Source organism: Rhineura floridana, chromosome 4, assembly GCF_030035675.1.
Source record: "Rhineura floridana isolate rRhiFlo1 chromosome 4, rRhiFlo1.hap2, whole genome shotgun sequence".
Classification (NCBI taxonomy): domain Eukaryota; kingdom Metazoa; phylum Chordata; class Lepidosauria; order Squamata; family Rhineuridae; genus Rhineura; species Rhineura floridana.
The window spans coordinates 129516480-129533470 of NC_084483.1; the positions used below are offsets into that span (position 1 = coordinate 129516480).

Genomic DNA, 16991 nt, shown 5'->3' on the forward strand with positions numbered 1-16991 from the left:
CAAAGGCAGACAAGCACACAAAAATGTTTGATTTCCATTGAACTGCAGCCATGGGGAATAAATGCACTACTCAAGCAGTTGTACAGGAAATCCCTTCGTCTTCTCTCCTTCCCTTGCTGTGCTTTCCAAGGGTTAAATTAGTAGCAGCTGATGGGTTGGACAGGGTGCATTACTTAAAACAACACCACATTGCACAGCTGGTTACCAATATGAAAGGGGTAAGGGTAAGGCGGCAGGGAGCTCAGTGCAGTGTGAGTGCAGCAGCAGAGCCAATCTGTCACTCCTTGCTGCCTCACCATTACCCCTTCTATTGGTAACCAGAGCAATATGCAGCAGTAAGCAATGTTGCCCTTTTACTGGGCTAAATGTGCTTGTTCAGGCACTTGTCATGGGAAACCCTTGTCCCCATTTTAGCACCTTCCATTGAACTGCAGCCTGGCACAAGGGTTAAATATGCTGCTCCTTTAATCCTGAGATAAGGCTATCTCTGATAAGAGCTGAAGGTTTAAGGATGCCAAAATGAAGGATTCTCTCACCACAGGAGATGGCAGCAAAGTTTGTCACAGTTTCAAAGGTGCTGTTTTTAAAAGGTGCTGCTGCAGTTGTTGATCTCAAGATAGTAAGTAACCATTAGTTATGCTTTTTTTCTTTCATATTTTGAAGAAGAAAGAAGATTGGATATAGATGAGAAGCCTCTAGTTGTACAGTTAAATTGGAACAAAGATGACCGTGAAGGAAGATTTGTACTCAAGAATGAAAATGATGCACTTCCTCCAAAGGTAAAAGAAAACAATAAAAAAATCTTTTAGATATTTTTGTAAATGCATTTGAGTTTTCAAAATTTGCCTTTGGATTTGTAAAAACGATACTGGTAATCTGTTGTAGGTATATATGACAGAATTTTGTATAATCCTTCTCCATTGAAGTGTGTGTCATCAAACCACTTGATCTGATTTGTTGCCACTGCTGGGCAGACAGCAGGGATCACATCCCTACTACTATTTACTTAGCTGTTGACACGAGGCTGTTAACTGATAAATGGTTCTGGGGAGATCTTCCATGATCAGCATGTTAAGTTAAACTATCAAAGTATTGCTTGCAGTCAATGAGTTTTCAGCTGACGACTTGTTAAGGCAGCCTTTTTCAACCAGTGTGCCTCCAGATGTTGTCAGACCACAACTCCCATCAGCCTCAGCCAGTATTGCCAATGGTCAGGAAAGATGGGAGTTGTGGTCCAACAACATCTGGAGGCACACTGGTTGGGAAAGGCTGACATGTCAGATTGGTTAAATAACTCCAGAAACTTGTACAGAGCAGTCATTGGCTATGGGCAAAATTCACATTGTGCTTATGTGTATGATGAATTTGTGTGAATATTCATGTTTGCATTTGCTTTTTCAGTTTGCCTTGGTTGCTAGAAAACATACTTAAAAAGCTGGACACCACTGTTAGCACTTCTGAGGATCTTTTACTATATAAACTTTCACATAAAGAAGATTCAGATTATTGCATGGCTAGCGTGTAACTGCACAGTGCTACATTAGGGAAATTTGTCATTTTTGTGCAAGTAGGGGAACTTTTACTTAATTTTCTCATACAGTAGGGCCCCACTTCTCGGCACCCAGCTAATACAGCGCTGGGAGGGGGTATCAGCTGGAGGGGGGCTGGAGCTCCCCGCTCTCCAGCTGATCTCGCTGGAGGAGGGGAAGATCAGCTGTAGAGAGCTACAGCTGATCTCCTCTTCTGGTGCGATCAGACTCCTGCGCTCAAGCTGATCGCGCCGGAGGAGGGGAAGATCAGCTATAGAGCTCTACAGCTGATCTCCTCCCCTTCTAGTGCGATCAGACACCTGCGCTTAAGCTGATTGCGCTGGAGGAGGGGAAGATCAGCTGTAGAGTGCTACAGCTGATCTCCTCTTCTGGCGTGATCAGACTCCTGCATTCGATCTGATTGCGCTGTAGGAGGGGAAGATCAACTGTAGCGTGCTACAGTTGATCTCCTCTTCTGGCACAATCAGACTCCTGCGCTCGATTTGATTGCACCGGAGGAGGGGAAGATCAGCTGTAGCGCTCTACAGCTGATCTTCTCCGGCACGATCAGCGGGTTAGGTTCCAGGCCCCCGCGGTACAGCTGATCTGCTTTTTGGCGGTTTTTGCTTTTTGGCAGGGGTCTGGAACCTAACCTGCCATATGAGTGGGGCCTACTGTACTCTAATAACCTTAACTGTTACTAATCTAAAACCAAACGAATATGATGAAATTTATGCAGCAAGGACAGGATATTAAGGAGCACATTAATAATAAAACAGGTAATTCTTTCTATAGTATATTTTGAATTCTGATTGTGTTAAGCTGCAAAGCTAGAATATCCATTTCACTGCTTGTAGTAGAGTATGTGATCATTTTTCTGTAAGTGAGCTTTCATGTGCCTGTTGAGAAGTAGCTCAGTTTTTTGTAATACAGCACATTCAGATTACTGTTAAAATGATTATTGTATATTCTCTGAACATGGGAAGGTAAATGCAATAAAATAAGTTCTGTTTTGAATGTGTAGTAAGGTGCCCTAATGCTTATATTGGATTCATTTGTTCCCTTTTGTTCGTCACAGAGAACATCTAATTATTATGTAGTAAAGGTTTAGAATGAAAATATGGATCAATTGGGAATGCTTGGAATTAAACTGTTTCCCCTCCACCAATGTTTGGATCTAGCTAAGGCCTTAAGCACACAGTGTTAGGCTTCTGGGTCTGTATTCTAAAACTGCATGAGACACCACTCATGTAAGTGTTGCCTGTAATTTTTTAAAAAAATAATTACAGAATGTGAGCCTGTGCATGCACAGCATTGATCAGATTGTTTGGAGGAGACATTGATCACTTGTTTAGATCACTTGTTTGGAGAAGATAAATCTAGCCTGCTATAGCTGTATATTCTGGTTCTTCTGCTCTCAGTCAAGATTGTAAATTATAATTGTCTTCAGTTCTATGTATCAGTTCCAAATACCATGAAATAAGGTTTCATTTTGAAATCAATGTGATCATAATATTAAACATGGTTTGTTTCAGAAGAATCAGAGCAATGGCCCTGAAAAACAAGAGAAAGAGGGAGTGATCCAGAACTTCAAACGGACTTTATCAAAGAAAGAAAAGAAGGAAAAGAAGAGGCGGGACAAAGAAGCATTGCGGCAAGCTTTAGACAATGATGGGCTGTTTCATGGGGATGATGTGTAAGTATCAGTGCATGAAATAATGGGACATCTAATTTGTACATTGATGAATACTTGGTACTTGGGAATTATACATGGGGTCCAAAGGTATCTTACATGAGCAGAAAGGCAATTCCACTAGTTCAAGTGACCAGCCTCCAGTGCTCCATCCTTGAGAGTGGATTTTCAGGGGATGCAGGGGGCTGCTGTGAGGAGGAAGGGGAAGTAAAAAGCCCATTGCACAAGCAGAACTAGTTGTGCTTTTCTGGATCCAACTCTGTGTGATCATATTTATATTATGTATTGAAAAACAGAAATTGGGAAGGCTGTGTTGTAGTTGGAGTAATATTTTTAATCTGTCTCTTGCATACTTTTTTAAAAATGGATTTTATTTCACTGTTTCAAAATACTTTACAATATGGGAGCAAATGCGGGAAGAACATAAAATGTGATATCTTCTTGCTCCATTTATCTTGTAGGGTGCTTGATGATCCCTTTCTCATATTTCAGTATTTTTTAGCAAATGTTATCTATGAGCCTTTTCTTAGTCAGAAGCATCAGTGAGACACTGTTCCAGCCTGAAAGGAATTCTCTTGCCATGTGTGCTGTTCACTTCATTTCGCTCTGCTGACAAAATGGGGGAGGAGAGTGTTCTGGAACTCCTCAAAGAGAAGAGAAGATCCCCTTTCTTTTGCCTAGCAATACCCAGAGATAACAGCTTGAGATTCCACACGTTTGATGGATTCAGTGCTCTTTTGAAAAGAATGTGGATGCTTCAACATAGTGAGAGACTGAGCTGTATGTGAGAATGTTAGATGCTTAACTTTAGTGAGATGTCCATGGAACACGTAACTGTTCTCTGCTACAGCTAGTGTATGAGGGGAATATACACTGGCAGGTTAATGTGACCACCTTTCTTATAATATTAAAATCATTTTGATAGCTGATACTTTTTTTATGTTGCCAAGCTACACAATTACATTTGTCACACACAGGTAAATAAGCATGCTTAACCTGGCCACTTCTATTTTTGGGAAAAAAGCAGCCACAGGGTCCTGATCCTGAAAGTGCTTTTTACTTTAGTCAGCACCTTTGGGGGCAAAAACCAGCCAGGAGGGAATGATTTTCAGCAGAAACCCCTGATCCATTCTAGAGCACCACACCACTGGATTATAAGCATGCTTGTCTCACTATATGTCACCGGCCCTGAGTAGTCAGTTACACAGTTTTCAGTTTCCCAGAAATGTCTCTTCTCTTCATTTTGACAAAGTTCCTCTTTTGGTTCTGTAAAGTGCCCATTATGTATTTCATCTGATCAGGTATGACTTCTCCCAAAGGCCACCAAAATGGGGAGAAGTAATTTAGTTTTACTTCTGTTTTAAAACCTATTCTTATAGCAACAAAGAAAAGACGATTCTATGTAGGTCCTTTTGGGAGGTATCATGTAAATTTGTGTGTGTGTGTCTAAAGATGGAATTTGGGCAGTATGGGAAATCCATCTCTAGCTTTCTAAAGGCAGCTGAGAATATTAATCACCCACTTTATAGTCAGCAGACACATACTAGATAAAATATACATGACACTGTAAGCACATCATCAGTCCTCCATTGAATCAAAAGCCTTTCTAGGACAGAAGGAGCCCTTTTGCTTGTGGAAGATTAAGTTTGGATCCACTCAACATGTAGTTGAAGTAGTGCTGCAGGAGAGCATACTGTTCATTCTAAGACTAATGTAGTAAAATTATCTGGCAATTTAGTGGAACAGCCCTCCCGCTGATGCATGTTTTATGTTCTTTGTTTACATTTTGAGTGAGAAGAATAGGTAACATGCGCTTGTATGCTTCAAGAACAGGCTTGTTTTGGGTGCTCCTAGATCCATCCTTGTTACTGGAGGCTCAGATAACCTCTGGCTTGAAGTGCCTTTTACCAGCATATGGCTGGCCCACCATCTACAGCTGTTATTGGACAAGGATAGCTTGGCCACAGTGATTAATAGACTGGTAACCTCAAGATTTGATAATTGCAGTATCTCCTTTATGTAGGGCTGCCCTTTGCCAGCTGGTGCAAAAAGCTGGTTGAGACAGACAGCACATAAGTCCTTAAAAGCTTGCACGTTGTTGTCCCTATGCTATTGGCTCAGTGTTTTTGTACTGATTTTCAAGGCCCTTAACAACTTGGGTCCAGGGTACCTTAAGGATCGCCTTACTCATATCGCTGCCTGATCACTGAGGTCTTCATTAGTGTTCCCCCATGGCTTGGATGCATAGCTCATATCCACCAGGAACTGTGTGTTCAATATTATGGGCCCAGCTCTGTGGAACTCCCTTCCAACTGAGATCAGACAGACCCCCTGCCCTCTTTGTTGAACTTCTGGTACCTCATGAAGATCTTTTTTTATTTTAGCAGACATTTTAAGTAAGTTTTCTGTTAGTTTTAATCTTTACTGTATCTTTTTTAACCTTATTGTACACTTTTTAGAGACTAAGGTGTTAAACGGTATATAAATTGTTGAAATAAATAAGATATTTCAGTGATACTTTAAATTACTCTTGGCAGTGAGAATTCTCGTCTTGCAGCAGAGGTCTACAAAGATATGCCTGAGACCAGTTTCACTCGCACAATATCTAATCCAGAGGTGGTAATGAAACGACGGAGACAGCAAAAACTAGAGAAGAGAATGCAAGAGTTCCGGAGTTCTGATGGCAGACCAGATTCAGGTGGTAATTTAAACTAAAATCAAGAATATTTGTCTGATGAGTGAAAGTATAGAGTCTGCACTGGTTTCCATTAGTCATCTTGGGCATACTTCAGAAGTGTTTGAAGTATAAAAGCCCAAATACCCTAGCCCATTCATCCATTGTGTTCTAGTATAGCCATTAACCTTATTGCCTTGCCTCATAGACAATTCAGGAGTATGATTGAATTACAGAGGCACATATAGGCATTTTTGATGTGTCCTCCACAATAAGGGTTCCTGTATACCAAAGATTTGTTTATTCCCAAGAAATTTATCCAGTTTAAAAATAAAATTGCTTACACATAACAAAATTACAATAAAATCACAGTATTAAAAGTTCTAGTAACCGACGCTTCCCTATAGCTCCAAATGGGAATCATCTTCAACCTCGGAATGTCATCTCCGCAACTCACCTGTCCTTCAGTAAGCTTCCCCAGGAGGCTCTGGGGATGCACTGGTTTCAGCTGGCCAGTCACCTTTGAGGACAGACAAGCGCTCTGACACTGCACATCCGGGGGAAGAGGATGAAGTCATACAAGAAGCTGCCCATCACACCACCAACAATTGGTCCAACCCCAAACACATAGAATGAAGAGGAAGAAAAACATGGAAAGGGGAAGCAGTGAGATATGGGACTGGGGGAGCAGTGTAGGAATAGCATGGTTGATAAAGAAAGTGCTAGCCTTCAGGAACCTGCAACTGTACTTTTAGTTATAAACCTGGTAGAGAAAATTGGTGGAATTTAGAGGCAATACTACTTCAAACTGCAGTAAGATTGTGTGTTAAAAAAACTAGTGCAGTAGAGAGAAAGGTTTAGCTTAGCCCTACTGTGCTAGTTTACTACATAAAGTGCAGTATTTATTAGAAAGTAATGTTATTTGTTATTTAATTTTATTTGTTATTATAATGTTAGTTATTTAATTTAATTTTTGTAAATTGTATTGCTTTTGTTGTATTTTTATATTGTATTTTTATACCTGTGTTTATTTTTCTTTGTAAGCTGCCTTGAGGGCCTTTGGCTGAAAGGCAGGGTATAAATAATAATAATAGTAGTAGTAGTAGTAGTAGTAGTAGTAGTAGTAGTAGTAGTAGTAGTAGTAGTAGTAGTATTTAATGAAGGTTAATATCACAACCAGTGGAGATCTATTAAATGATCAAAAACATAGCAGAACCAATGTCAACCTTCTTCCAAAGACCCTCTGAAATAAAAAGGTTAAAGTTTTTGCTATTCTTCTGAAGGTCAGGAGGAAGCTGGCTAAATAAGGTTTCCTGGGAAGGGAATTTCAAAGATAGCGTACTGCTGTGTCCCTATGGAAAAAGCCCTAGATCTAGTCACCATAATTAGGTTTTTCACAATTAGCATGTGGAAATCAGGGCTTATCCAAAGATTTCAAGGCACAGCAGGATGGGAACATCGTATGGGAGGTGGTATTTATTCAGTATGCTGTACCTAGACTGTTTAGCACTTTAAATGTTAACATTTGCAATTTGAATTGGGCTCAGAAACAAACTGGAGTGGAGGTCCTTAAGGGTAGATACCATATGATTTCTCCAGCTACCATCTCGCAAGAGTTTAGCCACTAGCTCCTGGAGTTTCCAAACACTGTTCAAGGGCAACCTCTTAGAGCACACTGCAGCATCCAATCTATAAGTTACCACAGTTACATTTTTATTCTCAAAGAAAGGGTATTGCTGATGCATCAAGTGAACTGGCAGAAAAGATACTCCTGGCCACAGCTGCCATCTTAAAATCAAGTAGCAAAGCTGGGTCCAACAGCCACCTGCACGTGCGTATCTCCAGTTCTTTCAGGGAAAGCATGACCCCATCAGGAACATAATCAGCACTCAAAGCCTGAGTATTTTTCAGAAGGTTGTGTAAATTTCTTCCTGTTTCAGCTGACTTTTGGTGACTTGGGCTTAAGCCAGCCGACAGCTCTACTTACCTGTGAGTGAGTCCTACTGAACTCAATGAGACCTTTCAGTAGATGCAAAAAGGATTGCACTGTTGGTCTTCTAGTGTATTCTTGGTTTTTAAATATGTTATCTGTCATGGGGCGTGTTTGTATAGAATATTAATATCTTCATTTTGGTATTTAACTGATCTGTTCTTGTGAGGCGCAAAGCCAATTTATATTGATGAGCGATTCAGAATTTTTCCTCTTCGTCCAATCACATAAGACACACAAACAAACTTGGTTTAGAAAGGGTGGTCAGGAAAGAACTTGTGACTTTAAAAGCAGAGTTGATTTGATTTAAATCATTATTTAATTTGCTTCTCTAAAGGACTCAATTATAAATATTTAAATCAGTTTAAATCACTAGTGAGGAAGATTGTATTTAATCATTTTTAGTAGAAGTCCATTATTGTTTAATATAACCTTAATACATATTCTGGTATATGCGTTACATTAGAAAGTAGGTATACACTAAGCAATTATTCTGAATTGTTTTCAGATTAATTTTCATCAAAAAATGGGATGATAATTTGGTCATTCTAGTACTAAAGCATAATGAACTTGTGAAGTCATTCAAGAGATGAACCAGCTCCAACTGTTCAATTAATCATGATATTTTTGTCATGATGTGCCAGAATCACCACCACCCAAACAAGCTTTTAAAGTGTACTAAAAGATTGTTTATTCTTCTGGTTAGTTTTCTTCTCCAACAAACAACAGCATTAAAAATGCATATGGATTTTTGAATGGTTAACTATTTCAGTTTTTAGATAAATGTAAAGTATTTTAAATAAATAAACTTTAAGCAACTTCAGTCAAGTCAACATGAGAAAATATTGGGTGGTACAATTAACTCAGTCTTCATCTTCTTCACTTGTGTCTTACTTGTTCATTGCCTGGAAAAGAAATACAAGCTTTCTTGCTTTTTCAATTCCCAACTTATTTCTCAATTTAGAATGAATTAGTCCAAAGGAATTCTCTCTACACCTGCAGAAGAGGCTACTGCTGTTAACTGCTTGATTACCACTTCAGTGGTTTCCTCCTTGTTCAGATCTACTCCATCTCCCGAAATTTTCTTTTCACTGACCTTCTCTATCTTTGCACTTAGAGACATATAGATCATTTGGGAAACACTGAGCACAGAACTTGCAAAGTCTTTTCACAGTGCTTCCAAAGTGACTCAAAACCACCTGATTTTCAGGTGTTTGGGATTTGCTTTGCAAGGGACTTTGATAGGTGTCAATCAACTGATGTGATGATTGCCATATGGGTTGCCCCACCCACCTGTCAATTGGCCTGTGGGGGTTCAGGATGATAAGGGGCTGGCCTGCTGGGCTATAAAGTATTTCCTAGTTTATGGCTACGTTTAAGCTATGTAGTTAACCTATGCTGTTCTTGGCTTCTTGTGGTAGGAAGGGTGGGATATAAATTTAATAAGAATAAGAATGTAGTTATTAATTAATTAATAGGCAAAAAACCTTGTGGTTTAAGAATGTACCTATAGTACACAGATATTTCTATCAAACTTTAAAAAGCAGGGAAATTGGGCAGCTATAGTGAATGCACCATAGGAACAGGAGACCTGACCTCTTCTCTGACATATTGCATTGCCCTACAAATTTGTCAAAATGCAAACACCATTTGGATTGGTCTTTCACAGTCCAATCTACTTCCTGCATAGCTTGGAAGAATTTGGTCAAATGTGCCTCTGAGCATATGGTGAGTGGTGGTAACACCTGCCATCTCCAAAGATGGAGAATTACATTTTTGTATGCTTGTTGGTGTTCTTCTTACTTTGCTTCTTTTCTGTGTTACTAATGTTTCTACAGAGAATCTAATCTAGAAAATTTTATTTCCCTCATTATTCATCCTAGAAAACTGTGTCAAATTTATTTTTATTGATTTCAAAGCCTTTTTATTGCTCAATGTCATATGATGGTGAAGACAGCCTTTTGTGTTTCAAATTGGAGGTAATGTTCTATTTCTATTTTGAGTGTATTAACAGTTGACTCTGAAACTGCAGTTTGATGTAAAATCAGACTGATTACAATGTGTTGCTACTTAAGCAATGACTCTAGCTGTTGGAAAAAACAAGCTTGGCTTGCCCAAGATGCATGTTTTCAGCCTGCTTTGCTTAAACTACTCCACTTAAGGAAAGGTGGGCATGGTCAGTTAAAACATAGAGCACACCTAGAAATTTGCTAGAATATATTTCACCTCCCACTGTTTTATCTTGTGCAAATTGAGACACTCCTCATGTCCACTGGAGACTATTCTGCAGAATAGTCAGTGCCATTATTCCACAATTGTTTGGAGTTTTTTAGTGTATATTTTGCAAAGTGTTGCTGTGCTTCACATATTCACAGAAACAGAAGCAAAAGAAAATCATTTACTATAGGAAACCTCACCAAAATTGCAAAGTAAATCAAACATATTTAAAGTGATTATCTGCACTGTATCAACTGTATCTTAATATTGTTGCTTCCTCCTTGCTAAAATAAGATCAGCACAGCACATGCCTTATTTCTATTATTTGGGCTGATTGCAGATGTTGTCACCACTCACCATATGCTCAGAGGCACAGCAAATTCTTGCAAGCTATACAGGAAGTGGATTGGACTGTGAAAGACCAACCCAAATTGTGTTTGCATTTTGACAAATGTGTAGGGCTGTACAATATCTCAGAGAGGAGGTCAGGTCTCCTGCTCCCCTGGTGCATTCACTATAGCTGCCCAATTTTCCTGCTTTTTAAAGTTTGGTAGAAATATCTGTGGACTATAGGTACATTCTTAAACCGCAAGCTTTTTTGGGTATTAGTGAATTTCTCTGCTTTTTAATCCGGGAGGTAAGAAATGGGATCCTGTGCAAGTTTGCTGAGAATGGATTGATCATTTACATGCTTATTGAGTTCAGTGGGATATACTCCCTTGCAATCATGCTTAGGATAGGTGAAACTGATCACAGGGGATGAGGAGGGGAGGAAGGAGGGGAGGAAGAGCAGAGGAGAGGAGGGGGAGGAAAGCAGGCTACAGGGGGAGGGGAGGAGAAGGGCAAGTTTGATCATTTGCATGTTTACTGAGTTCAGTGCGATTTACTCCCATGCAATCATGCTTAGGATAGGTAAAACTGACCAGGGGGGCAGGGAGGGCTGGAGTGGGCAGGGGAGGAGGAAGAAGGAAGAGGAGAGGGGAGGAGGAAGGTAGAGGAGAGGGGAAGGAGGGGAAAGGCAGGTCTGATCATTTGCATGCTTATTGAGTTCAATGGGATTTACTCCCATGCAATCATGGTTAGGATAGATAAAACTGACCATAGGGAAGAGGAGGAGGAGGGGAGGGGAGAGGAAAGGAGAAAGGGAGGGGAGAGGGGAGCAGAAGGAGGGGGAGGAGGGAAAGGGGAGGGGCAAAGGAAGGGGGAAGGGGCAAAAGCGAGGTGATGAGAGGAGGGGAGGGCAGGTTTGATCATATGTATGCTTATTGAGTTCAATGGGATTTACTCCCATGCAATCATGCTTAAGATAAGTAAAACTGATCATTGGGGGGAGGGGGAGAGGAGATTGGAAGGGAGGAGATTGGAAGGGAAGGGGGAGGGGCAAAGGAAGAGGGAAGAAGGGTGGACAAGGGAGGATGGGTTTAATCATTTGCATACTTCTTGAGTTCAGTGGGATTTATTTCTGTGCAATCATGTTTAGGATAGGTGAAACTGACCTGGGGGAGGGGAGGAGGAGGGAGAGGGGAGGAGATTGGATGGGTAGGCACTGGGCAGAGGGGAAGCCCCTTTCTTTTCCAAAGGGAAAACATTGTGAACAGTATCATTGCTTTTCAACATTTCCCCCACCTTTTTATTCTACAGCAAGCACATGTAGCCTCCCACCCAAATTTAAACCAAAGCTGTCCCTGGCCACATCCACACCAGACCTTTATTTCAGTTTAGACCAGCCTTTCCCAACCAGTGTGCCTCCAGATGTTGCTGGACTACAATTCCCATCATTCCTCACCTTTGGCAATGCTGGCTGAGGCTGATGGAAGTTGTGGTCCAACAACATCTGGAGGCACACTGGTTGGGAAAGGCTGGTTTAGACAGTCATGGCTCCTCCCAAAGAATCCTGGGAAGTGTAGTTAGTGAATTATGCTGAGAGTTGGTAGGAGATTCCATGTTCCCCTCACAAAGCTTCAGTCAGAGCAGCTGACTCAGTGGTTCTCAAACTCTTTTGGTTCACGGTGCACTGTAAAACATATAAAATTTTCTCTTCTCAGCACCATTCACAAACTACACTCTCCAGGATTCTTTGAGGGAAGCCATGGCTATTTAACTTGAAATCTAAGTCTGGTGTGGGTATGGCCCCCTTATTAGGCAAGCCCAGCAGCTGTGAGTCTGGCTTTTTGAACACTGACAGTTGGTTCTTACTGAGCATGCCTGGCCTTATCATTGAGTTCAATGTAAAATTTCTTAAATTAATTAAAAATCAGCCAGGCATTTTTTTAACGTTTAAACTGCAGACGATGAAGGTCAGAGAATGGGGCAAGGTCAGTAATAGGTTTACAGGTATACAGTGAACATGGCTGATTTTTAATTAATTTCAACAAATTATGAGAACACTGACAGAAAAAAGTCCAAAAGGGGTCTGGATCCCCCCCCCGTTTTTACACTTTGAACTCTCGATTCTCTCTGACTGTTTTGTGTATCACCATGAAAATTTAGAGAGTTGTTAAGCATTTCAGAGCTCAGGACTATAAGTTTTGTAAGGTTTTGTTTTGAAATGAGCTTATGGGAAACAGCAGAATGGTATGGGGGGTATTTTCAATTTAACATTGTGGAATGGGAAAAATCCATGCTGGCTATAGTATACAGCCACTTTTGTGGCTGTATAATAAAGATATAATAATGACTGTACTGCTGAAGTAATAAAAACATAGTAATGAGTGTAATGCTGAAGCAATAAAAACATAGTAATGAGTGTAATGCTGAAGTAATCTTGTGTATACTATGGAGAAAGAGTTCTTTTTGCTCTTTTTACTGGACACTGGATGATACTTGAGAAAGAAACCAGCTCAAATGCTCAGGAAGTGTGATTTATATAATCTGTAGCTTAAGTTAAAAATACAATTAAATGTATTTTTCAGGTGGAACACTGAGAATTTATGCAGACAGTTTAAAACCAAATATACCATACAAGACAATCCTGCTATCTACTACAGATACAGCAGACTTTGCAGTTATTGAAGCACTGGAGAAGTATGGTCTTGAAAAGGAAAACCCCAAGGATTACTGTATTGCTCGTGTGAGTAAATTAATTAAAGAAAATAGTTCTTGTGAAATAATCTTGTTGCATAGATTGTTTAAACATGATATGGTTTCTTCATTTATTTCAGCTTCAAAAATCTTTAAATGCAGTCGATTGTGTTTTTTAAAAAAAAACTTTTTCATTGCATTAAATATTGTTGAAGAGAGAACACATTTTTTATTTGTAAGCAAATGCGGAATTTAGACAAAATGTTTTTCATTCTTGAACTGGCTCCAATAAATTAGATGGGCATGTAGAAGTTAGGGTATGTGCTAACTGTTCTGTGTGAATTTGCACAAATAAAATGGACCAATTTTAATATTGTTTAATTGTTGATCTGACTTAAATATAAGACATACATTAGTAGAGAGACCGTTTGCCATCAAGGGCTCATCTGTTTAGGGGAGTTGGTTATCTGCTGAGTTACAGGGTTTTTTGTGGGGGAGTCCTCACTCAGCTGATTTATAATTTATGGCCTGTCTCAAAATGATAGATTGGTTCCGCAGGTTCTTCAAAACTAAGGGTAGGTATAGTTGGGCCATAATCTTTGTTCAGGTATCACACAGCTTTGCTGTAATCTATAATGCACAAGGTGATTTCCTTCTGAAATTCCTTGATCTGTTCCATTATCCAACGTATGCTTGCGATATGATTACTGGTTCCTCTTCATTTTCTAAATCGAGCTTGGATGTCTGGCATTTCTCACTCCATATATTGTAAGAGCCTTTGTTGTAGATCTTGAGCATTACTTTACTTGCATCGGATACTAAGGCAATAGTTCAATAATTACTGCATTCCCTAGGATCCCCTTTCTTTGGAATTGGGATATATATCGAATACTTCCAGTCTGTGGGCCATTGTTTAGTTTTCCATATTTGTTGAAAAATTTTTGTCCAGATTTGGATAGATTCAGTCGCAGTAACTTGTAGCATCTCTATTGGTATGCCATCTGTTGCTGGTGATTTGTTTCTTCCAAGTATTTTAAGAGCACCTTTCACCTCACATTCTAAAATTTCTGGTTCTTCATCATACAGTTCGTCCATGAATGGATCTGTCATCCTGGCATCTCTTTTATAGAGTTCTTCAGTGTATTGCATCCGTCTTCCTTTTATTTCATCTTGGTCAGTCAGTGTGTTCCCCTGTTGATTATTCAACATCCCTACTTTTGGTTTAAATTTCCCTTTAATTTTTCTGATCTTTTGGAATAGGTCTCTGTTTTACCCTTTTTGTTGTCCTCTTATTTCTTTACAATAACTATTGTAATAGTTCTCTTTGTTTCTACTTACTAGTTGCTGTTTTGTTGCATTTAGGATTCTGACCGTGTTTCTATCTTCTTGTACTTTCCTTCTCTATTTAACCATTTTGAGTGTTTTTTCAGTCATCCACTGAGATCCTTCTCTCTTTTATGTAGAGGTATTTTCTTTTTGCATTCTTCCCTGATAATGTCTCTGACTTCATAGTTCTTCTGGTTCTCTGTCAACTAGGTTTAAAGCCTCAAATCTGTTCCTTATTTCATCTTTATGTTCTTCTGGGATGTTATTTAAATTTTATTTTGGCATTATGATTGCTTTGTTCTTCTTTAGCTTTACTCTCACTTTCGATATGAGCAGTTCATGATCTGTACCACAGTCTGCTCCTGGTCTTGTTTTCGCAGAAAGTATGGAACTTCTCCATCTTTTGCTACCAATTATATAATCCATTTGATTGACCATTGGTGATGTCCACGTATACAGTCATCTTTTCGGTTGCTCAAAAAATGTGTTTGCAAGAAACAAATTATTGGCTTCACAGAATTCAATAAGCCTTTCTCCTGCTTATTTCTATCTCCTATGCCCCATTTCCCCATAATTCCTAGTTCTTATCTGTTCCCTGCTTGTCCTGTCCATAGATGACAGATTCAGGCTGAGGTGAGGTGATGTGTTTTTCTCTTTTTATTAGTTACATCCAAAGCAGTATGCGTCATATACCTGTCTACTTTTACTACTTTCCCTAACTAGCCTAGCTAAGCAGTCTCTGGGAGACTCGTTGAGTGCCTTCTGAACTGGACATCTCATCATCCAGCACTATCTCGTGTTGCATGTGGGATACTCTGTTCATAGGGTTTTCGTGGTAAGAAGGATTCAGAGGTGGTTTACCACTTCCTGCCTTTGAGTTTGGATGCATCTTAGTCTGGTGTCTCAGCTTTGACCATTCCGCCTTGGGTGCCCCTGCTAGGAGTCTAGCCTCTTGGTCTAAACTCCTGACGGCATTGCTCTCAGCTTCATTGACACTCTCAAACCCCCTCACCATGTTAAGGTGTGCATCCTAGAGGGTGATTAAAATGTTAGACTTCATAAATGGAATGGACAATAATACTAGATGCACAGTTGGGCTTTCAAAGGTGAATGGTGCCATATTTTTATTTTATTGGTTATGGATAACTAGAATCACTGATAATAGCATCTAAATACCTCATTACTTTTTCTAGTGTGCTTTGTAATGTTTTTAAAAACTGTTTAGAAGTTAAGTAATTGATTTTTACCTAGCCCATCTCCCCAAAAGGCTCTCAGACCAACTTTACAACATAAGAGATACACAACAGAAAACAATGGTTGGTATTCAGTGGTAGTCCTACTCAGAGTAGTTCCATTAATGACAACAGATATTGCTAAGGTTGCAATCCAATACACACTTACCTGTGAGTAAGTCTCATTGAACCCAATAGAGCTTACTTCTGAGTAGACATGTGTTGGATTGTAGCCTAACTTAAGTTTACTTAATCCCGGAAATTACAGGCCAGTTAGCTTAACTTCTGTCCCTGGAAAACTGGTAGAAAGTATTATTAAAGCTAGATTAACTAAGCACATAGAAGAACAAGCCTTGCTGAAGCAGAGCCAGCATGGCTTCTGCAAGGGAAAGTCCTGTCTCAGTAACCTATTAGAATTCTTTGAGAGTGTCAACAAGCATATAGATAGAGGTGATCCAGTGGACATAGTGTACTTAGACTTTCAAAAAGCGTTTGACAAGGTACCTCACCAAAGACTTCTGAGGAAGCTTAGCAGTCATGGAATAAGAGGAGAGGTCCTCTTGTGGATAAGGAATTGGTTAAGAAGCAGAAAGCAGAGAGTAGGAATAAACGGACAGTTCTCCCAATGGAGGGCTGTAGAAAGTGGAGTCCCTCAAGGATCAGTATTGGGACCTGTACTTTTCAACTTGTTCATTAATGACCTAGAATTAGGAGTGAGCAGTGAAGTGGCCAAGTTTGCTGACGGCTGGATGGCTTTAAAAGAAGATTAGACAAATTCATGGAGGACAGGGCTATCAATGGCTACTAGCCATGATGGCTGTGCTCTGCCAGCCTAGTCAGAGGCAGCATGCTTCTGAAAACCAGTTGCCGGAAGCCTCAGGAGGGGAGAGTGTTCTTGCACTCGGGTCCTGCTTGCGGGCTTCCCCCAGGCACCTGGTTGGCCACTGTGAGAACAGGATGCTGGACTAGATGGGCCACAGGCCTGATCCAGCAGGCTCTTCTTATGTTCTTATGTTCTTACTTATTTGAATACAACCCATAGTCCACCCTGATTTCAATTTAGCAGATATTCCAGAGTTTGTTGTGGTTTAAATGTAATAGGAAACCATGCTTTTCCATTCTGAGAATGTCTCACTGCAAGCCTCAGACTTCTGCACTCAGTCCTCTTCTGTAGCACAAAGGAAGAAGAAAGGGGACTGAGATACTTTGTTTCTGAACATGTCACCCTTCCCCATTCCATTGGAACTTGACAAAGTGGGGTGTGTACTTACTGTGATTACTTAACATCAAGTTTTGGTTTGATAATCTT

The 16991-nt window shown here is 40.0% G+C and overlaps 1 protein-coding gene across 21 annotated transcripts in view; it reads left to right on the forward strand.

The window, feature by feature from the left end:
• AFDN (afadin, adherens junction formation factor) overlaps nt 1-16991 on the forward strand; it is a 206453-nt gene that overhangs the window by 59177 nt on the left and 130285 nt on the right. For 12 of the 21 annotated variants that reach the window (XM_061624395.1, XM_061624376.1, XM_061624386.1 and 9 more), the window contains exons 3-6: nt 664-779; nt 3065-3225; nt 5760-5920; nt 13016-13173. In XM_061624395.1, the coding sequence (XP_061480379.1) occupies nt 664-779; nt 3065-3225; nt 5760-5920; nt 13016-13173 (596 nt within the window). The remainder of the gene's footprint in view (nt 1-663; nt 780-3064; nt 3226-5759; nt 5921-13015; nt 13174-16991) is intronic. The other 9 variants (XM_061624377.1, XM_061624387.1, XM_061624389.1 and 6 more) reach the window with 3 other exon arrangements.